Genomic DNA, 23353 nt, shown 5'->3' on the forward strand with positions numbered 1-23353 from the left:
AACATCACTAACTCTAAGTAGGTATTTGAAATCATAAAAATTCTCAGAAACACATAGGGCAACAAAACAAAGTTTTTTGTTGAACAGAGTCATTCTTCTATTTCTTTCATGCGTAAAATTGATTTCGTAAGTACACAGGCAAATTATCTTGTTAATCAATGACGTTCATCACAAGTATTGCCGAAGTATTCGAGATGGAAAACACTCAGATTTCTTGTCATATTTTATGTGCATATTAACCATCATGAACCTGCCAGTAGATATGCCAGCCACCACAGCCTCAGTAGTCCCCTCACTCCGAAAGAGTGCACTCGTCCCGCGCGGAAAACATTTTCCGATACATTTTCCGCCGCAAGATACGAAACAAAAAACAAAGTGACAGAACTTTTCTCAACAAACGTGTAGTTCTAATAGACACCTTCAACTGTAACAGGTGAATTAAAATTAAGCTGATAACAACAGTTTAAAATTGATTTTAAACTATTTTCAAGGCGGCGCGATATTTTGGTACGCGGGCAAAATGCCAGATTTAATTTACCATCAACAACACGATGCATTTCATTTATACGGTCTGTAAACAACAATTAAGAAATATTGAGGACATTTGACCAAATTAAAAATATAAAAATACATTTACGTATAAACATGATCTTATAGTAATCGAAACAATAACAAGTTTTGAAAAAACAAGTGACGGTGAATATTTTTTAAAATGGAGACTGCTTCTTCGGAGGAGCTTGGTGAACGCAGCACTACTCGGAGCCCTGGCAGAAGGTCTGCACCGCCTAAGCAGCCGCTGGCATTAAGGCTATGGGGCCTGCTGCAACCACTAGCGAGATTGTGGGGCCTTATAACAGCTGTTGGTAAGAAGAAAAAATCGTATTTTGAGACAACTACGAGTATATGAAAAAAGAGGGGTTTTATAAATTTTATGCAAATGTTTGTTTGGCTGTCTATCTGTATTTCCGTGGCATTGTAGCTCTCAAACGGATGAACCGATTGCGATGTGTTTTTTAGGTGAAAGAATGCTATAAATATATACTGCTACAAAAATGCCTGTTAGTAGAGTAATCGGTATTTATGATGATGCATCTGAGTTTCAGCAACTTGTCTATTTTATCTTATCTTTTTTATCACATACTATTTGTTACATTTTATTGCTCAATCGTGTCGTAGTAAAGCGTTATTTCAACGATTAAAAATTTGTAACAAAAATCGACGTGACTCCAAAGAAATCTTGAAAGTAATTTCTACCAGTTTGAAATCTACGGTTACTGCTAACTAAGGTTACCTGTTAGTTACAAGACTAATATAAGCCTATAATAGATAGTATGTTTGTAGATGATGAGGTAGACAACCATAGGTATAATCCATTCATTCCTGCTGGCTTGTTCTGAGGCACCGGCTTCAAACTGAAAGAAAATTATTTTAGTTTTTTTTGAGTCAGCAATTTTTTTTTGTTATAATTTTTTCTCGCTTTTTAGCGTAATGCGCAAGTAAAAATAGCTCATGTCAATAAGGGTTTTCCTACTGGCGAAATATCGCTAGATGGCGTTAGTATCGTGAGTTCCGTTTGACGTTTCAGTCTTGCTTGCGATTGGCTCATTTAGTTATTTAACCAATCACAAACATGACGCAAATGTCAAATGGACCTAATAAACTAACGATACTAACCTAACGCCATCTAGCGATAATTCGCCTGTCCTAAAACCCTAATTACTTATCACATTTTACAAAATATTGTTTTTCCGATGCAGAGTTGCGACGCGCATGCCTACATTTCTTAGCCGTTAAGTTTTGTTGAAGTAATCGAATCTCAACCAAAGAATTAATCTAGTCTAGAAGATAATTATGCAATAGCAGCTTATATGAACGTAAAAATATTCGTATAGGTTCTAGAAACACAACCTTCATCGACTTCGCGGTAATTCAGGCAAAAAAATCTAGACGCAGTAGGTATTACCGGTTAAATGTGTTTTCGGCATTGATCAAAACAGACGGAAAATAGTGTCCTTTTTGGTGCACTAGGAAAATTGCGAACTCAAGTATTTCCTAATTTTGCTGAGAGCTTTTTAAATTACTTAGTTAAGTAAAAGTACAAAAGCACATTTTCGTTCGACAGACACGAAGACTGTCCGCTGTTTCAAAACCTTCGTAGCCTTTGCGTTGCCTTAAAGTTTTGAAAACTTTTAAATGCAACTGCAATTTTATTTTTAGTGTACATATAACTATAAATTTGTTTTGTTTAGATTCCGAAGCAAAAACAAGCTAAAGACAGACCACAAAAATAACTTAGTTCAAAGTCTATGAACGTCGTAGTTTTTTAGAGTTTCGTAGTAGTTTTGTCCGGTTTTAAGTTTATTTTTAGATACATAATTTAAAAACATTGTGGGTTTATTTTGTCATAACTATTTTTCGATTTTGGGACCTGTTTCTGAAATATTAAGCAAATATATTATTATTTTATTTAAGCTGAAAGTATTATTTTTCATTAGAGTCAAAGTGTGGCCATCTCTACAAGCAAAACCGTGGCTTTAAAAATTATATAAAATCATAATAAGAATCATATTTAGAGTTTTAAAGGAAAGCTATTACGGTTAAGTAGACTATTTAAGTAAAGTAGTAAGTAAGTAGGTAGAGTAGTTGTCGAGCAAAACTTAATATTGAATGTTTGCCGCGTAGTAATACGGAACCCACTGCGCGTGGCCTGACTCTTGGCCGATTTTTGTTTCATAGGTAACGAGATTCCGTATTGATATTACTTATAAGGATGTGATCTTTAAAAACTTAGCGGGAACATGGCGAATTAGAACGCTACATAAAATAATTAGACTTATCTCACCAATGCGCTGTGACCATGGCTGATAAGAAAATGCGTTTGTTTTAATTAATGTCGTTGATACAGAATGTACATGACGAATTATAGACAAACTAAATCGCTTCGCTAAATGATAATCAATTAGATGAAACAGTAGGTAAGATTTGATTTTTCCTAGCTCTTTGATATTTTTCTTATAATTACAAATCATCGAAAGGGAGCAATTTTAGTTATGATATATTATAAAGGCTAAAAACTCGTAGACTCGTAGCTGCCGTCTTAGTTAGGGATGTCGAATATTATTCAATTCAATTGTTAATTTATTTCTATACAGGTATATACCTACCGTATCTCACGTCGCGGTTTCGGTTTTAAATATCTATTCTATTGAACAAGGTATCATAATATCTTCTTCTTAACACCATTGTGTTATAACCATAAAAGAGTTCCGTGAATGACAACGCATCTATAGCTTATAGTAGGTACCTAGTACCTATATAGTATAGGCTAGGCGTAGGCCCTATACTGCCGAAGCTAGAGATTTAAAATTTGAGAGTCACTAATAGAATACATTGAATAACACAGAGGGCGTAAGAAAATCCCACGGAATATTATAGTGAACTAGTTTATCTTCTATTCGAGAGCAAAGTCGCAGGCTTACAGTAATAACAGTAGATTTATACTAATGCTAGAGCTATTGAACAACGATTTTTTTGCATCAATTGTCTCTCTATTCTGCTTGTGCGACGCTATGTTGCTTGCAAACACATTCGCGTCGAATCAATTGATCTCTTGATCATTGGAATTAATGCAATTCGCAAACTCAAATAGTGCGTAAACAAAAGAACGTCGTTCATTATAAATTATTGAACAAGTTCTTTGGAACAATTCGTTAAAGTACTAAATTTGAGTTTTATCTTAGAATTTAAAACAAAATGTTAGTAAGTAGGAGTTTGGTTCTTTTTCTGTTTACTTACCTTACGTATACGTATATCTTATCTATGTAATGTAGGTACCTACCTATGGGTAGTGGGTAAATTTGCATATATTTTCAAGACATAAGCATGAGTTTATAATTATAATAAGTTACTGGTTGTTGCAAGTGACTACGTCCGCGAAACATTATTTTATCGCTATCCCTCGGGAACATTGCAATTTTCCACGTACCTGTAAGTATATAGGTTAGGAACTACTTACTGTGCCTAATTTCATCCATGTCCGTCGAGCTCTTTTGTAAGAATAACAATCGTAGGATAAAAAAAAACTCCGGATCTTTGTTATTCAAGAGACCGGAACATAAGTTTCTGTCCAATTAAGGGCTATCCTTACCTCGTCTTAGCTTCAAGTACCGGAATGTGATATTTGGCGACGATATAAAGGAAGTTTACCTCGACATGGAAAGAAAAATATGTGAAATTTGGCAGTTATTTTATTAGTTATTTTGGTACCTTATTTTTATGTTAGATATTCAAAATGTAGAACAACATTTTGTCGTATTTGGCAGAGCCGTCCTCTAACAAGAAAAAGAGAGGAAAAGAATGAGAAGAAAAAGAAAAACTTGGAAAATCTCTCACCTGTGTTGCTGTTCAATAGTCGTCGTACTGTATTGTACCTATAGAGAAAGAGAGAGAGGGAGAGAGAGAGAGAGAGAGAGAGAGAGAGAGAGAGAGAGAGAGAGAGAGAGAGAGAGAAATGTACATAGATACCAAGAATTAAAACGTACTGATTTAAAAAAAATACTTATTCTTTCGCAGTAATGAGTGGCGCGGGATCCCAACTGCTGGTACTGGGACGCAGGGGAGCGGTTGGCTTGCTGTGAGTACGTCTGTCATTATGTTAAACCTGGTTCTCCGCCTTTTCTCAACTCACGATTCCCAACGGTTTCATTTGCCAAACTGTTTCATTTCAAATCATTTCTCAACTCACGATTTTCTATGAAACCATGTTATTTTCGGAACTTTCATAAAACAAACCTAACCTAACCTACCTGAGTTCTATAAAAGCAAGAAAATATACTGAGAAAAATTTTGGTTTCGTAGAAAATTGAGAGTAAGGAAATGATACATTTGGCAAATGAAACATTTGGAAAATAATAATTCTGCGAAAACGCAGAACCCGGTCAAACCTACCTACAGACAAATAAACTGAATCGCGTAAGGGCGCGCAATGTCAGCTGCAAAGGTAAAAAATATAGACATCTTAAGAATTTTACCAAGATCTATTTGAGTTACCTATGTATGTCTTAATGAGAAATGTGTGTTATAAACTATTTCAACTCTCTTGTTCGGAAAGTTTAATTTTCATGGGTGCCGAGTGGAAAATAGCGTTTTCATCTCTAGGGTGGAAAGTATTTTTTTTTTAATTTTACTATTAGCCACGGAGTTGAAGATAATTGAGTTACGTCAATGACACTTTTTTTCACGTTTCGACATGGCCATCTAGATGCACGTCGTGACCAAGGAGCTTATATACAACACTGGAGGTGGAACGCCGACCATCCGATTGAAACAAGGAATTTGATCTTTATTACGTCACGAACATATTACATCTCTTTCTTTAGTTAGGTTAAGAAAGAAATGGAAGTCATTCGTGAAATGTAAAAGAAAGAGATGAAATATATAAATAAGTAATAAAGGTCGAACTTCTTCGTTCGGCGTTCAACCTCCAGTTTTGTATATAAGCTTCTTGGTCGTCACCAACTCGATTTTTTTTGTAGTCGGCCGTGGCAAGTGGCATGCAAAAGGGTTGGAGGTTGGATATCAGTAAATTCAATTTATTATTATTCTCATTGTTTTTGTAGTATTTTACTTTCCTCACAGTCAAAATGAAAAGTAGAGTGTCTAACTCTAGTAAAATTACCCATTTCCCCTCGAACTATTGGCGCTCTCACTTCGATTGAGCGTCAGAAATATCTCGGGTGAAATGGGTCACTTTCCACCCTTGGTTATCAATCTACTAATGTAGTTTAATATGACTAGGAAATTAATTACTACGTAGGTCTTAGGTATTTAAGTTTCTTACCGTTCCTAAATATATCCGTACATGTATGTTTATCCGTTGTCTATTACCCATATCACAAGCTTTTGCTTACTTTGGAACTAGGTCCATTGGTATCAAGTGTCCCGTGATATTTATTTATTTATAAATGCTTTTATTATTTATTTCAACATCTGAAAACTATGTATGTATTTATGTAGGTATGTATGTAAACTATAAAAATAAAATTACAGATATACAGAGATAAGTACAAAGGCGAGCTTATCCCTAATAAAGGATCTCTTCCAGCTAGGTAATAGGTATAGTTACACAATTTATGAAGAAGATCAAGATCAACTATTACTCATGTATCATGCAACTGACTATGACAATACGTTGTGAAAAACAGTTTTTTTTACGAAAACGTGAGGCTCTAGTGTTATTGTTTTCCTATTGACGTTGTAGCGACCAATCTAAATAAACTTCAAAACTATTTGCGTGTGGAAGGTCGTCGTACGGATAGCGTGGTGACGTGAAAATTATTCTAATCTGCGCAATTCCCGCTATTTTTTATTTCATCGATCTTTCAAGTTTTTTTTTGTTCGACTAGATGGCAAACGAGCAAGTGGGTCTCCTGATGGTAAGAGATCACCACCGCCCATAAACATCTGCAACACCAGGGGTATTGCAGATGCGTTGCCAACCTAGAGGCCTAAGATTGGATACCTCAAGTGGCAGTAATTTCACCGGCTGTCTTACTCTCCACGCCGAAACACAACAGTGCAAACACTGCTGCTTCACGGCAGGATTAGCGAGCAAGATGATGGTAGCAATCCGGGCGGACTTTGCACAAGGTCCTACCACCTGCTATGCATGTAAGATGTACAATGTCACATTAGGTACTCTTTTTACAATACTGATACATTGTCAATTTCATTTTCATTATTTTGTCTCACTACTTCCGTCCCATTACTGGACACAGGTCTCCTCTTAGAACAAGAGGGCTTGGGCTGAAGGTCCCACGCGGGCCCAATGCGGATTGCAAACTTTAGACTCACATCATTGAATTTCTTCGCAGTTGTGTGTAGGTTTCCTCACGATGTTTTCCTTCACCATAAAAATCACGGTAAATTTCAAATGTAATTTCGAAAAAGCTCGAGCCCTCTGCTTGATGCTACCCTTAATGCTACCAATAAGCTACCAGACTATATACTTGTTTTAAGAAAAATAAGAAACTTTCTAGAACCTCACGTACGGAATTCCGCAAGAGTAAAAATGGAAATCCGGTATAAATTATAGGTAGTGGTCGACTTCACTTCACGACAGTGCCAAATATGGATCTTCACTACGAAAGCACTTTCTCGCACCCTTTTAAGGTTCCGTACCGGATTCAAAGTGAACACGCCTCTGGGGGGCTACTACGAAATTCAAAAATCGAAGTTCGCATCGTACCGTCCCTCTCACTCTCGTATTAAATAGTATTAGCGTCAGCGGGACGGCCAGATACGAAGTTCGAATTTTGCACTTCATGGTATTGGGAGGGTGCGAAGTACGTCACGTCACGGTATCACAGTAATTTTGTATTATAAATTAATACGTTATAGGTTTGATTTTTCGGCTGGCTGCAGTCGACATAGTTCATTATGTCAACAAAATTATACATACTTTACATACCTACTTAAGTATTTTTATACGTAAATTGTGCGTAAAGTAAACACTACTTCAGTCGAGGGGATAATTCAAATCACAGGAACTCAAGAAAAGAAGGGATGGATTGTATTTAAGCCTTTTTATTTAAACCATACAAACATGAAACTATCCGATTTGATTATTTTTAATTTTAAGTATTGAACTTTGATCACCGCAAGCGAGTCGGGGTTGTTTCACCATCCGTTGATTAATTTTATTTGACGGATAAATGTAATGCCGTCTCCGTCTATTCGATCAAAACAAACAGAGACGGCATCACATTTATCCGTCAAACAAAATTAAGCAATGCATGGCGGAACGGGGGGTTTCAATAGAAGAATTTTAATTTGAAGTTACCAAAAAAATATATAAATTAGTATTTTTTAAGGCTTCAGGCATTTTCAATGTTTATTTAAAAAAATCGCATTGACTGTACAATCCTACAATCAGCCCCTACAATCAGATTCTTGATTCCTATTGTTTCATTTTTTTTAAATCTTAGACTTTTTATGTAATCAAGTAAGTAATCAACATGATACCCATCTGTTTCACTTCAACGATCGATTCTGATTTTCTGGTTTTCAGAAATTTAAATAACACCTTAGTATACTTAGTTAAGATTACTTACTGTAACCCTTGTATGTATGTACGCATCGCAAAATATAAGCTAGGAGACCAGTTTTTAAAATCAAAATCCGTGAAATCTACGAACACTATTTGAATGTGGAGAATAATTGTGAATTGGACGTAGAGTAGGAGAAAATTACCACATCGCTCATTTTCACAATTACAGATTCAATTTCTTTTATCGTAGCAATAGCTTTGTAGCACATAGGTATACACATATTTGTATGTACCTATTTGATTAAAAAAAATCAGTCCCTAGTCCGTTAGCTTCATCGTGTTTGGTGATAGAATATTTCTGACAGATTTTCGACCTAATCAACCTTAAGAGAGCCAAATTTAAAGTGCACTAAAGGTTTTTCTGTGTCTGTCTGAATTTTCTTTCAATGTGCGCTGAGGCTTTTATTTGTCAATTGAGAGATTTCCGTCACCCTCATCTTTTTCCCAGGGTGGGGTCAGCGTGTGTACTAATACTTGAGACTATGTGGGTGGCAGCATTGTTCGTGGACGTGCTCTGCCGAAGGGGCGAGTACACACTACCGCTCCGGTGCTGGGACTTCGCGCGTTGGTCGTGCGGTCGTGCGCGTGCGCCTTTATATGCATGCGCAGCTACTGCACTGCTGTTCGCTGATATCACGCTATTTGCTACTATATCAGGTATGATTATAAACTATATTGTGCCAAATTTGGCTTGGCTCATTTGTCAAGGTCGCGACAACATCGTGCAAGGGAGATTAGTATTCAATCTTTTTAATGTTACTCTGGTGTATGAAAATCAGTTGCATGCCACGCTGTATCACTTGAACTTGAATAGAGGTCGTTTTGTTTACCTTAACATCTCAAAAGGTAAATAAATATATAAAAATATGATAGAGGCACGAGATGTGTATTAAATATTTCATTTCATTGTTAGCCACGAATTTATGTTAAAATTGAGATATTTATTTGAGTACCTACACCTGACCACAACATCGAATAGTTCACAAATACAATACAGTTTGAAAGTACTTCACATTTCCTGAACTATCTTACCTTAGAGACTTGACTGGCTGTCCAAAATTTAGGGAAAATAAAAAATACAAAAACACTCCAAAAAAACAATCATAATAGGTACACTTAGTTGTCAATGGCTTGGAGACAATAATTCAAACGCACCAATATGTAAATGGAAGAACTCATGTATTATTCTTCATTGCCTTTTCTGGAGGATTTTAAGCCTCCCGTGCATGGATTCACTGTTTATTCGCTTTGTCGTTGTAAAACGAAAACTAATGGAGATATCACGATTGAAAGACACTAAGGTTGAGATGCGTAGTTTCCTTTATTATACTTACCCACAGTCGGTTCTATTGATCATTTTACGTAACTCATCCTAAGTAAGTGCAAGCCGAGTAATGGGCAAAATGAATTATAAGTTCACGTTAAATTGAATCTAATCTTATGGATCTTATGCACAAATAAAAGTTTAATCACCAAATCAACGATTTTATTTAAATAGTTAGGTAACAATTAAAGGAAATATCACTCACGCGCGACCTATCTAAATGACCTATATTAGACCTAGGCACAGGAATTAAGATGTGACCTAACAATTTAGAGGTAAAATGCAAGGAGCCTAGTAGAAGTCATATCTCTAGCAATACCTAGTGCCATCCACGAAGAAGCGTGATTTTGACAAAATTAGACATTAATGACATTGTAATAAGAACCACGACAAGCGTCATCGTGAATGACTCTACCTATAGTACGCCGCCAAAGTATGCCCTGCTGGCTCGGCCCTCCGACACAATACAAGTAATATGGCGATTGGTGCGTGGTGGCTGCATGTGACGTAGGCTCTGACGTAGCGCATCAAACCGGATGACAATCGTGCTATCTCGCTCGCCCATTAGTTTCTCGATAATACTAAAGAATCTTTTTGTTTAATTATGAAAAATAAACCATTTCATATTCTTTTAATGCCATTTTTTTAAATATATTTTTTGGGAGAAAAAGGGTTTGGCTTAACGATACCCCACACTATAGGGTTACTCGAGTAAAAAAAAATCACCCCCACTTTATCTCTATGGGAGGTACCCTAAAAAAATGGTTTTACTTTCTTTTATTTTACCACTTTGTCGGCGTGACTGATATATATATTCATGCCAAATTACAGCTTTCTAGTATTAACGGTCTCTGAGCTTAGCCGCGGACAGACAAACAGACGGACAGACATGGCGAAACTATAAGGGTTCCTAGTTGACTACGGAACCCTAAAAACCAGTTCAACAGTTTCTATTTTAGTGTAATTTAATGTATCGTAATTTGAACCGTTAAATAATGAAGAACATTTGTTAAACTAGAATATAATATTTACGAAAAAGAAGAAGATTTGAATCTATAATGTTCAACCACAAATTAGTCGAGACTCTCGCTCCGGGTCATTTCTGGTGCAAAGGCTGTCCATGTCGGTCGCTTAACGAGGCATATCGCCGCGGGCAGTATGGTGGGTAACTTTGCGCCGGGAATGATACGCCATATTTGACACTATTTCTGATTTAATTCTGTCTGTAGGTGGCATGTTATTGGTGCTGGCAACGCTACGGGCCGCGGTCCCGTTCTCTCCCTTTGCGACCCACGGTCCACACTCTCCCCGCGCTGGCAGCTCGCTGCTTAGTCAACTCGACTCGCCACTGCCTGACGTGTTCTACTCCCAGGCTGCTAAGGACAGGTTAGTGGATAACGGCCCAACAACCTATAAATCTCTAAAGAATCTGTTGACGATGTATTGAAATTACGTACACGTTTCCGGTTAGTTTTACAAGATTACTACTATTTTCTAATCTACTGACGTTTCAGTAATTTATCAATAAATTGCTCTGTTAGTTGGACTGAATAAATTTAAAACAATACTTATTATACAACACAAAACATGACAAGACATGATAGAGAAGAGGAGCGATCGATCCAGTCAGCCGTCAACAGAATCATTGAGATTTTTATTGTTATAATAATTATTGCAGTATACATACCTACTTAACTTTTTACGAGTTTAGTATCCCAAACCACAGTCATCATTCACCAGAGCTATTCGATTTTATTTTGATTTTTAAAAATCCTTCACTAAAAAATTATACTATTTGTTATGTAGAGTTTTAAAACATGTACATGCATTGAGATCATAACGGACAAGTTATAGTCAAACTTCTTAACATCCAATCGCTTTGGTATTAGGTATTCGTGTTCAAATAATACCGAGCATCATTGTTCAGTCCCTTAAGTAACGAAATTGTTACTAAATCGGTCCAATAACTTTGTGAACTCGTAGAAACTATAAATTAACGCATACCCAGATTCATAACTATGGCACAAAATAGGATGTAAGCTTATTTGTATTTGGCTTGTCGGCAGGGCATATTATTGCTCGCAGCATTGTCTTGCGCTGCAGTAGTAAAATCTTTAATTCTTTATTAATTTACGGCTTTGTTCTAGACAGTTAGAATCACTGTTGTTTTGTCGCCCACCTAAAATAGAAGTTAATTGTAATCCTAGTAGCATTCCAGTAAAAACGGAACAATTGTGCCCTGAAAGAGCAGCTCTATATGTTCTGTGAGTATTTAACTTGAGAACTATTCATAAAAACCTTATGATTGGTTTTTTGGAGTCTTTTTATATTTTTTATTTCAACTCCAAATTTGTTACTTTTACGGGTATCCCGTGTCTAGATTCCTGTGCAGCGGTGGTGTAGGAGTTATAGCACGCAGCACGGATTGCTGAGAACCTGGATTCGATTCCCAGTGCTGGTCTCTTTTTCTGGATTTTCTGTGCATCCATGTCTCAGTTTGTATTTTCGATAAAAATCTTAGTCAAAATGTAGGCAAATATAAAAAAGACGAAGTTAATGATAGAGCATTTCATTTTCTCATTGCATAGCTTTTTCCTATGTATATTCTTATTAGTTGGATATATGTACACGTTATACGTTGACAAAAATAATATCTTTAATTATTGAACTATTTTAATCCAATTATTAATACAAAGCGACTTGTTCTTCTAGTTGTAAACTAAAGACTTACAAAAAAGTTTAGAACTTACTGAATAATCGCACTAATTTTGGCTAGGAGGATATATATACGTAAAAAATACATTATTTTTATTATTCTAGTGAATAAATACCTACATTTTGTAAACTCTGTCCAAGGAAGTAGAGTCAATAATTTGATATAAATTCAACGTAGTTCTAAGTAACTTTACTTTAAGAGAACAAAAGCAGATAATGATAGTATTGTGTTGGTACAATGACTTTGTAATATTCCAGTAATGAGATTAGTTTAATTCAAGACTCAACCCTTACTCAACACGTCATCAAATGTAGATTTTATGGATTATTCCTAAGATAACATCATGCATAATACACAGATATGTCCCAGCTTCCGATCCCGTTGAGCTGGTCGAATCGCAGACTTTTCATTCCTTAGGGAGCCATGCAACCCGTTTTCTTCTCAGCAATGTGGAGGAGTTATTGTGATTAAAGAAGTTGACCGTTTTCCAAATTCCAAAACTATCTCAATAAGTTTTTACCTCAACGAGTGAAACATTAGTTTGTTTTGGATTTACACTGTTTTACTATATTAAAGTGCAACGTCAATTAAATGATAAAACTATGTTCATTACATGGGTGCCCCTTGAAATGTCGATAAACTCTTTATCGAATTTCATTTCATCGAAAACAATTCATAGAATATTCAATACTAATATTTTCTCTTGGAGTAAATTCACTTCATGAACTATTCATTACATATTAAAACAATTATTAGAACAATAGTATAAGGATTATTATTTGCCTAAAAATACACTTCCTTAACTATTCATGAGACAGAACAACTAAATATCGCTGTTATTTCTTAGGCGTTTAATCATTCGAGGAAATAAAGATTCGATGAAATGAAAAAATAGGAAACGTTGACTTTTAACTGATATTCGATTAAAAGTTTGTCGACATTTCAAGGGTAAACCACATTAGGTACATATTTATGTAGTTACTGTGTCCGCGGTCCACGACTAGCAATCATGAGGTCACACACACACACACACACACATGTATAAACAGCATTTATTTATTTTGTTGGTATCTTAATTTCATTTGTTCGTATTAATTAATTTTATTTTGGTTACAGATGTGAGGAAATGACAGTTCTGGATTTAAAAGTGCCAGAGAGACCCCGCTCAGCTTCGCCGAAACCTCCCCTTTTAGAGCTATGACTCAATTCTGCTCAATCTTTGTTACGATTTAATATTGCTTCATTTGATTGTCATAAACATGCATACGTTTGTTTCTTATCTATGTAAGTACTTTAATTTGGGATAATTGCGTGACGAAAGAAACAATAGAAAAAAGCAGATTAGCTAGTACATAACTATTTAAGGAAGCAATAAGAACATAGAAATAAGTATTTATTCATTAATCTACTCTACACTTACCGTGCAACTGTGATAGCCTAGAAATAATGTTGAATCTTAAATACCTACCAGTTAAAATGTTGACAGTGGCGTAATATTTTAGGTGAGTATTAGAGATAAGTCTTTTGTACTAAGTTTATAAATTTTTAAAAATGATCAGTGTTTTTATTTCATGATTACTTCGTAAGTGTCCTAAAGATATTTATTTGATGGCCTACACTTCTTTCTGGCTCAAAACCGCGTAGTATGAGTATGCAGCCTTCATTATCTGAAAATGAAAAACGCTTTATTATTATTTGTGTCACGTCTTGGGATAAAGTCGGGGCCCGTCTAACATTATTCGACATATCTACACATAACTGAACATATTCAATTTGTCCCCGATCGGAATGGTTATGATTTATTAAACTTTTATGTGGTTTTGAACGGTTTAAATTTGAAGTCAGTATCAAATTTTGTGTGCGAAAAGGGGAAAAACATGTTATCCGTGTGGGGAACGTTGAAATTCACTTTACCTACGTTATTTGATTTTATTCTCTGACATTTGTTAATCTAATCATTACTTTTAGACAGTTGAAGGTTCAAATTCTTTTTATTATTTTCCGACACGTAGAGCCAGGAAATTTTCCAAGAAAAACGACGTAATTTCGACTTACTGTCATTTAAAATTGGCTTTATTAACACGGTTTGTTTTTGAATGCTCTTTCACCGCAAATAAGAGAATAACCTATAAAACGTTAGTCATTATCGATAACAGCCGTAGTTATTTACACATGCAGTTAATCTCCAGGTATGTAAGTAAGTAAATTAAATATTTTAAGATTTACTACGAAGTATAAACCAAATGAATAAGCAACAGATTTTTAGGCAATCTTATTGTTAAATTAGTTAATCACACAAGGAATGTGTCACAAATTAAATATACGGTTCAGAACGTGGTTTTGTTATAGTGCAGTGGTTTTGTTGTAGTTAGCACTATAATGGCGTCTGCATCCTGGCTCTGTCGCATTTTAATTCTGGAATGGGGCGTTTGTTCATTTTCTCTCATCTAGGCGACTGTAGTCGCACGCTTTGTTTGGAAGGCGAGGAAACTGACCTATATCGGCAGCGACATCTTTCAAAACTACCTACCTACCTTTTCCCTCCTTTTTCCTTAGACTTTGAGAAAGCGAGCCAGTTCATGAGCTGATTTGAACCGATTCTATTTTATTTAACTATTATACGTCATATGCTCAGATCTACCGAATATTCACAAAAAAAACATAAAAATCAGTAAAGCCGTTTCGAAGGAGTTTGGTCACAAACATTGTGACCCGAGAATTATATAAGTATTAGATAATATATGTACCTATATATTTTTCATTTCAATTTTATAAATAATATTCTATAGTTTTCAATGAGATATACATAATTAAACAAGGACGAACCTGTTGCGGAACTTGCGGATGAATTTAGTGTGATGACATGTAATTAGTTGTTCAATTGTTTTTTTTTTAGCTTATGTGTTTTATAAATATTTTTTTTAGATAGTTACTTATGTAGATAAGACCAGGTTAATACGAGTAAAGAAACCTCGATACTTACAAGTTAAACAATTGAATTGAACATTCAAACTCAAAACATCCTTCATAATGTCACTCGACGGCATAGTTCCCAGGAGACAGGCAGGGTTCCCGCGTTGAATGCTCAAACGTTGGCGGAAGTGCTGATTTGAAAAAACCTTAATATGGAACAAGTTTACATTGCAAATAGCTCACCGCTAGAAAGCAACCGTTGTCCATATAAGCGAACCCCGCAGCGGTTAGTCTAAGAGGGCGTTGAGCTCTCAGCATAGCCATGAGGAGGTAGCGACGTACACGCGGCGTCATACGTTCCCATTTGGACTGCATCACCGCGTTCGACACGCGCTCCGTCTGGAACGTACAATCAGACCATAGGGGTCATGGTCATCCATAAGTTACGTCACATATTTAGAAGGGAGAACAAAATAATTGCGATTTTCATAGTAATAGGTGTGACAAGGGGAGAGAGAGGGCTAAAATTAGCAAAATCGGTATGTCGTACTTATATATGGCCCCTATTGTCTAACGCGCTAACGTTTGCGATCGCATTAACCACCTCTTTCTACCATCGTCTTATGCCGTGTGACAGAAATAAGTGGTGCAACGATTGTAATACATGGTAATAAGGAGTGTTCTAAACAATAAAGCTTAAGAGCGTTTTCGAATACATGAAACTTTTTCCTTCGTGCAACTTTACCACACAAATATCTAGTTCTATGATTAGGTACTCCCTTCGGATTATATTTAGATGGATTCGGATCGGATTCGAATGGATTCCATTGTGGAAAGCCTCTCTAAGGCCGCTAAGCTAAGTATGTTACACATAGACATAGATAGTTAGTGCATAGGAAATAGTTACGACAAAATTTTATCGGAATCGTTAGAGCTGATTCTGAGATCTTTGAAATAAATAAATAGATATACAAAAATGGTTCATTCAAAAGTAATAGATAGATACATAAGGCAGAAGCGCGGCCCGCTTTCAGTCAGTCATGAAGATTGATATCCATTCCATCTGGATTTATAACTTTGACAGCGACTACTGTCTATGTCAAATTGGCGTTAGTATCAATTTCAGCTCTCTCGGGCGATACTGTACTCGAGGCATGGCATTAGTGGAGTTTTAGGTACAATAGCATACCTACAATACAGCCGACATCGAATAAATTGGATTTGCGATTAAGTTTCTAGAAATTTCATAATATCTGTACGGTATTAATGAAACAGTATACATTTCAATAATAAACAACTGCAAAAACAAAAAGATAGTACTCGTACAAGTAACGATATAATATTGTCTTATTGTAGTCAGTTTAGTCCTACTATCAAACACTGGCAAATTGGAATCGGATAAATAAGAACGTGTAAAATCTATTTTTATGTAACGATCGAGAGAGACATATTTTATATATAGACGACCACATGGCGTAGTAGTTAGAGAACCTGGCTACGAAGCTTGAGGTCCCGGTTTCGATTCCCGTGTCGGGGCAGATATTTGTATGAAAAATACAAATGTTTGTTCTCGGGTCTTGGGTGTTTAATATGTATTTAAGTATGTATCTATCTATATAATTATATTTATCCGTTGCTTAGTACCAACACCAATTCACACCAATTGACCTAGTCCCAAAGTAGCTTAGCAAAGCTTGTGTTATGGGTACTAAGCAACGGATAAATATAATTATAATTGTTAATAATATAATAATTATAATAGTTAATAATTATAATTATTTATATCGTTCTTAATAATTTACTGCGAAGTCTTTGCAAATTGCGGACAGCATGTGTATCTTTTATGTCCGGAAGCTTTTGTTTACCTCAACTCAAACATCAGTCCCTTTCTTATGAAATTTCGAGGGTAAAGACTTTTACGTCCGTAACAATTCGCCGCCTCACAACTTTAAATATTGTTGTGATGAAAATCATTACAAGTACGAAAGAGGAGCAAAAATATTATCAAAGTCACAACCACCTGGGCCCGTAATAAAGGAGTTGTACGGTCAGCATCAAAAGTAGCTGGTTACATTTTTACTACACATCACACTAGATCACATTTGTCAATCTTGTATGGCGCTAAGTACGTGGCTGTAAAACGACAAAGTACAAATACTTTAAAAACCTATCTACGTTAGTTAATGAAGTTCATGTTGCCTATTTGTACATAATAATAATGTTGTGTCTTGTGTTGCGAATAAATGTTAATGCAGATGAAGAATTAGATATCGAATAAAATAATATTGAACATATTATCAAATAATATATAAGTTTAAAAGGTGCTGTGTGATTCAAGAAGAAAGTTTGGCAAGTTTGATTGAACTGGACACCAGATTGATCTATGTTCAAAGTGAATCAGATGAAAGATGAGATATATTTCGATTTTTCCAATGAATACATTTTGATGTTGAGTTCAACTTGCACAACCATGTACTGAAATATTTTTGAATAATTTTAACAATCACACCATCCAAAATTTTCTTTAAAAAAATCTTGTTTTGTTACCAACACCTTCGATTGCAGTCAAATACCCCCCTTTGAAATAAACATCACGATATGTTGTTATTCAAGCTGCAATGTCAATAATCGAAATTCGGAAACTGTAAATAAGTTATTGGCATTCGAGCACTTGATACACTGTAGTATCATTGTTGTAAACCCGAATGTCTATAGCTCGATGTCATGTTACACTTCTAGAATACCAAATTGACATTGTAAGCTCTACGATCGGAACAAGAACCAAGTTCTAAGTAAATGTAGCCCGTAGGTGCACTCCGCTTTTATTACGGGTCGCTTAATATCCCTTGTTTTTAAGTTTGCAAAAACACGCACCAATATACGTAAAGGTAGGAAAGCACCACCAGGAAAATGCGTTACGTAGCGTAGCCCTTAGCAACACAATGAGAATTTCGTTAATCTGCCCGATTTTTGTAGGGAAAGAGTCAAGTTGCTGACGAAATTAATAAAGTAGTAAGTACTACTAATGATCTTTTGAATTTTCTCGACGAGAAATGTCATGGAATGAAAAACGAAGTTTCGGAAATTATATTTTGATTATTGACTTCTACGAGTAGGTAGGTAGGATATAAAATGTCACTTAACGCATTCACTGCCACCTGACTTCCACAGGTGCCACCGACGCATATCTGCGTTCAAAACGTATGAATAATTATAACAGCGGCACTGGACGAAGATCCAAAAACGCATATATGCATCGGTGGCAGTGAAATCGTTAATAAATATGATGATTAATGGACCGAGGTCAGTGTTCGGACATCGTCGTGAACAGCCAATTGTCTTTTTCCGAAACCGATGTGCAATCTTTACCGCCGGGTACTGTAACTATTTCACAGTAACCTACGAGACAGTAACATATTGAAAAAACCAAACCCATGTTAATAGTTTCATAAAATATTAACTGCTTATATATCTAGCGCAAGTATGCCGCCTACAAGATAATTTACAATACGGTATTTGACAACTCCTGAATTTACCATGTCTTATATATTATTATGAAAATATAGGTATACAGACAGTGTTTAGCGAAGAGAAATCATAAATCGATTGAAAATTGGATTTACAGCGATTTTTTGAAAAATCTATATACCTGTCTCTTTCTCAAACGCTTTTCTCTATGTAGCAAGTATGGCGCTACTTGCGTGTGACGTCACATGCCAGTATGTCATTCTCTATCTAATCTTGAATTTCAAACCTTTATAACTTTGTTATTTGTAAAGGTAGCTTCAAATTTGTTTCTCTATTCGAAATTTATAATACATATAAAAAATAGTCAAATACTGTATTATAGGTTTTATTCTGTATAGCAAAAACTATTTATGGGAGGATTAATAGTTCATTTTATTGCGAGATTCCTAAGTGCGCAACAATCACTTTCCGTTATTGCACAAAACGCAAATTGGTCTCTGCTGTCCAGTATTGCGATTGAAACCAATTTACCGTGCACTCGAATTGACAAAGCTTTCCAATTGTCAGCAAATCGGTAATATTTCTGCTCAATTGAATTTTCATCTCTCTGGAACGCTACTCTGTTTGGATGGTAAATCATATTATAAACGTACATAACAACTAAGAGTACTACTTTAGCTACGATAGCTAAAGATTTTAAAGTACTTATTAGTTAGGCAAGTATTTTCCATTATATATACTGAGCGGCAAAAAATCTGGCCCTCAAATGTATGCTGTAATAGGTAAGGACCAAATTTTGTGCCGCTGCGCTGAGTATATTATACTAACCTGAAGTGTGAGCTCGTTTCCCGTAAAACATTGAATAGCCAGTTGTATTATCATTGCTACAAAGAACGCCAGTGATGTGACTAAGCGTATTGATTTGAAACTCGATGCATCTTGCTGCAAGAACGAATTCAATAAGTTACTCCAAAAACATTCTGCCTATCCACATTAAATCATTTAGGTAAGTGAAGCAAATTTAAACATGATAATTTTGCTTTTCATACTCAATAATTAGAGGAAATTGGAAAAATATAACATCAAGAGTTAGATTAGATTAGATTAGATTTTTAGAAAAATATGCCTCTGTCCATTGGAGGACAATTTTGCCAGTGTCTAGTAGGTTTTGCCGTTGTACGGTAAAAAAAAATATGAGAGGTTATGGTGGATGAACTATCATCGCGTATTTAGATTTTAAAAATATCAACATCAAGAGTTTTACCGAAACTTGGACCATTACGACGCAAATGGCGGCCATGCTAGACAGAAGCTGCGTCATGAATCCATAGGAGTAATTTACTCGAAACTTTTCCACGCAACTAGAAATGAAAAACCTTTATAAAAACCCATAGTGCAGACAGAATCTTAGGAAACTTCATTTCGATGTTTCTACTGAAGAACTGGAGGTGTATAAAGAAACGTATTATGTTGATATAGGCGAAAAAAAAGCTGGAGTGACAATATTAGGGCCGTAATCCTAAGATATTGCAGGTCGTGGCATTCATGCGCTTCCCTCTCTGTGCTTTCATATCGACACGTTACATACAATAATATTTTCGTACCTATTGACTGTTAATAATGCGCAACTCAGGAAATGATCTATAAAAAAAAACAATATATCCTATTTCCTTGGCATCCATATAGATTGTGTAAGTGTAAATCCTGCCTACAATGTCATTCAATTTCCGTTGCAACTGGCTTACTATTTATGCGGGGTTTCCAAACTTTGGCTCCAGTTTTGGCGCTGCCTGGGCTCCCAGTTAATTCACAGTGCACTTTATGGCAATTTAACGGAGTTGGTTAGCCCTATACAACGTTTGCTTGCCAAAAAGTTTCGACGGTCTACCTACGCTTCTACAATATTGGCAAGAATTACACATAACATATGTGTAGGTCACAAACAGTCTTGGATGCAACGTGCATTCGTAGCCGTACTACATGCGGGTCATTCAAAAACGGAAATCATGATTACTGGCTGTTGCTCGAGACTTCGTTCGCGAAGAATTTGTTTATCGCTATCCAGTGGGAACAATGCAATTTTTCGCGGTAAAAACTGTCCTTCCCTGGGAGTTAAGCTATCTCCATAGCAAATTTTACCCCAATTGGCTTACGTGTTATTGCATGACTGAGTAACAGATATTTTTACAGACTTTCTCTCATCCCACTAATATATGTAGTAAATACGAAAGTTTGTAAGTCTGTTTATTTGTATGTTATTTCATCATGTCTAAACCGCAGAACCATTTAGATGAAATTCAGTATACAGATAGTTTGAGTCCCGGGGAAGGACATAGGATAGTTTTTATCCCGATAAATTTCATAGTTCCAAATGTGAAAACCAAATTCTACGCGGACGGAGTCGCGGGTAACAGGTTAGTTTATTTATAATATTAGTAGGATAGGATAGGAAATTATCAAAAAGTACTCAAACACGTACCTGATAAGTGCTTGATGCTGAAGAATACATTCACGAACACATTTTTCTACTGCAGATTCAATCTGTTCTTCAGTGTAAAATGACTTCACTTTTGCTACCATTTTATCTAAAGAATCCTCGCTTACGTTATCGTCGTATTCAATAGGCATATTATCGGCTATATTATTACTACGAGGCATATCACTGACTAACTGCGACAAAGCTCGGTCATATGAAGTCATGAATGCTTCTTGTAATATAACAAACTGAGAGCTCATATGGAGGATGACTGACCCGATAAATGTGTCGATGGTCATAACTATGTGACCAGTCCACAGCAAGCCTACTGTCTCCAGAATGAACGTCGAGATGTAGGACGCATCTGTTTGATACTTCCACGGTATGTAGATGGGTTGAGGGAGGGTTCTCGGAGGCCTAAGTGATGTGTCGTTTAGCTGAGCTACTTCCGCCCTCCATCTATTGTCTTGAATCGTCCCGTAAACATTTGTATTCCCAATTGTAATCCATCCGAAAAAAAGAAACGATCCTGTCATTATTTTTGTGCTTCTGATCGTGGCACGATTCCTATTGTTATTTTGATAAAACTTGTAAATATCAATTTCGAGAGTGCGTACAATATCTTGGATGGCACGATTTTTGAAGAGGAAAATGTAAAGTTTGATAATGGTCAGGTCATGAGTAATAACAAAAGAGAGGCTAAACATGAATCGGTCTATGTCTTTATCTCCAATGAAAGGGTCGATGGATTCGAGTCCAACGAAGCCTGCAACCCAGATGATTTCAGTGATGATTGTGTAGTAAATATACAAGCCAGGGAAGTTGTTGTTGTCATCTTCGTCAGGGTGATGCCACCATCCCAGTCCTAAGAACCTCAGGAGGTAGAAGTGTATGGCAAAGTAACGTGTGGGTCGATCAACAGCTTCTGTTTCAAGCATTATGCATGAACGTAAAGTAACTAAGTAAGTAACTCTTCGAGAGGTTCTGATTTACCAATGTTTGAGGTATTGAATTTATAGCATAACCGAAGGGATGTTTACAACGGATTGAGGTAAAATTACAAGCGGAAGCGACTTACGATATAAGAATTTAAAAATGTTTGTCGGGCACTAAATGGTTTCGAAAAATTAACTTTAATTAAGGTAAAGGTAGAGATGTATCTATTAATGACAATCGAAATGAGACTTGAATTATTTTCGACTTTTCGTATGGGTAAAGTTCTTTTAAACTGTCGAACAAGTCGCTTTATCTTATGTATTACACCGTTTTCTGAAACGACTTAACAAATATTTAACGAGTTAATTCTCAAAAATTATTACTTATATTACGACAGCGTATTTGAAGTCGCTTAATAAGCAGTCGCGATTGACACAGCCGGGGTGTTATTTAATTTAATATATAGCATAATTGCCATCTCCTTTCTGGATTTATTATAAGCTACAACTTAATATATGTAAGTAGCTATTGAATTATGGACAATCGTCATCATCATCAGCCTGTATCAGCCCATTGCCGGCTACAACAAAAAGAAGGGTCATTTTTGAAATATTAACAGAACAAAAGTGATTATTAAGTATGGAAAACGGATAACGGGATATTAATCTAAAGAGTGTGAGAGAGTGTGTGTGTGTGTGTGTGTGTGTGTGTGTGTGTGTGTGTGTGTAAGAGTGTGTGTGTGTGTGTGTTGTGCACGAATAAAAACGGGCAACTATGAGTTGAACTTGCATGTGGACCTAAAATATTTTAACAATCATATTTTATAAATTGTCCCCTTTATATTTAATACCCACATTTTTTTTTATTTTTCTGTAATCTCAAAGGCGATATCAAATTTTTGAGTGTAGTGGTTCCAGAGATTGGGATGACAGGGGACGGTTAATTTTCGTCTTTTTTTAATTAAAAGTAACAAATTGAAGAGTCATAAAAAATATATAGGCATTAGGTACAGTCAGCAAAAAACAGACATACGTTTGAAGTGTGTTTTGTTTTGTTTAATTGTTGTAATTGTTTTGTGTAATTGTGTATGATTGCCTATTGTATTTAATTTTTGGTACTTTTGTGATTGTTCCAGTTTTGTTTTTGCCTGTAAGCTCTAATGCGTAATCTGTGTCACTATTCTTTCTTTTTAGGTTTAATTGTATGTCATGTATCATCTTGTGTTTGTCTAACTTGGTTTAGTTTTGAGTTACTATGTGGACCCACTGAAAATCAGCGTCGTGGCACCGCGTGCCATGACATGCTGAGGGGTGTCCTTTTTTGTATCAACTACATATGTATATATTTATTATTTTGTTTAGCTGTATTATTGTACTCGTAGTTGTTTAAAAATAAATATTTTCTATTCTATTC

The 23353-nt window shown here is 35.8% G+C and overlaps 2 protein-coding genes across 3 annotated transcripts; one reads left to right on the forward strand and one right to left on the reverse strand.

The window, feature by feature from the left end:
* Positions 1 to 264: 264 nt before the first annotated feature.
* On the forward strand, positions 265 to 13702 carry LOC141427435 (uncharacterized). Its single transcript, XM_074086873.1, has 5 exons — positions 265 to 863; positions 4573 to 4633; positions 8556 to 8764; positions 10661 to 10817; positions 13264 to 13702. Exons 1-5 carry the CDS (start codon positions 713 to 715, stop codon positions 13346 to 13348), a joined length of 663 nt encoding a protein of 220 aa, XP_073942974.1. The 5' UTR covers positions 265 to 712; the 3' UTR covers positions 13349 to 13702.
* Positions 13703 to 22059, reverse strand: LOC141427434 (odorant receptor Or1-like). Of its 2 annotated transcripts, none has more exons than XM_074086872.1 (5): positions 21281 to 22059; positions 19793 to 19889; positions 19357 to 19470; positions 15304 to 15459; positions 13703 to 13814 (listed from the first exon to the last, which is right to left on the reverse strand). In XM_074086872.1, the coding sequence occupies exons 1-5, from the start codon at positions 21940 to 21942 to the stop codon at positions 13761 to 13763; spliced, it is 1083 nt and encodes a 360-aa protein (XP_073942973.1). In that variant the 5' UTR covers positions 21943 to 22059; the 3' UTR covers positions 13703 to 13760. The 2 variants fall into 2 exon arrangements, with proteins under 2 accessions (XP_073942973.1, XP_073942972.1); XM_074086871.1 differs by having other exon boundaries at positions 21008 to 22059.
* Between the last annotated feature and the right edge of the window lie 1294 nt (positions 22060 to 23353).

The sequence above is a fragment of the Choristoneura fumiferana genome, chromosome 4 (genome assembly GCF_025370935.1).
Source record: "Choristoneura fumiferana chromosome 4, NRCan_CFum_1, whole genome shotgun sequence".
NCBI classification, from domain to species: Eukaryota; Metazoa; Arthropoda; class Insecta; order Lepidoptera; family Tortricidae; genus Choristoneura; species Choristoneura fumiferana.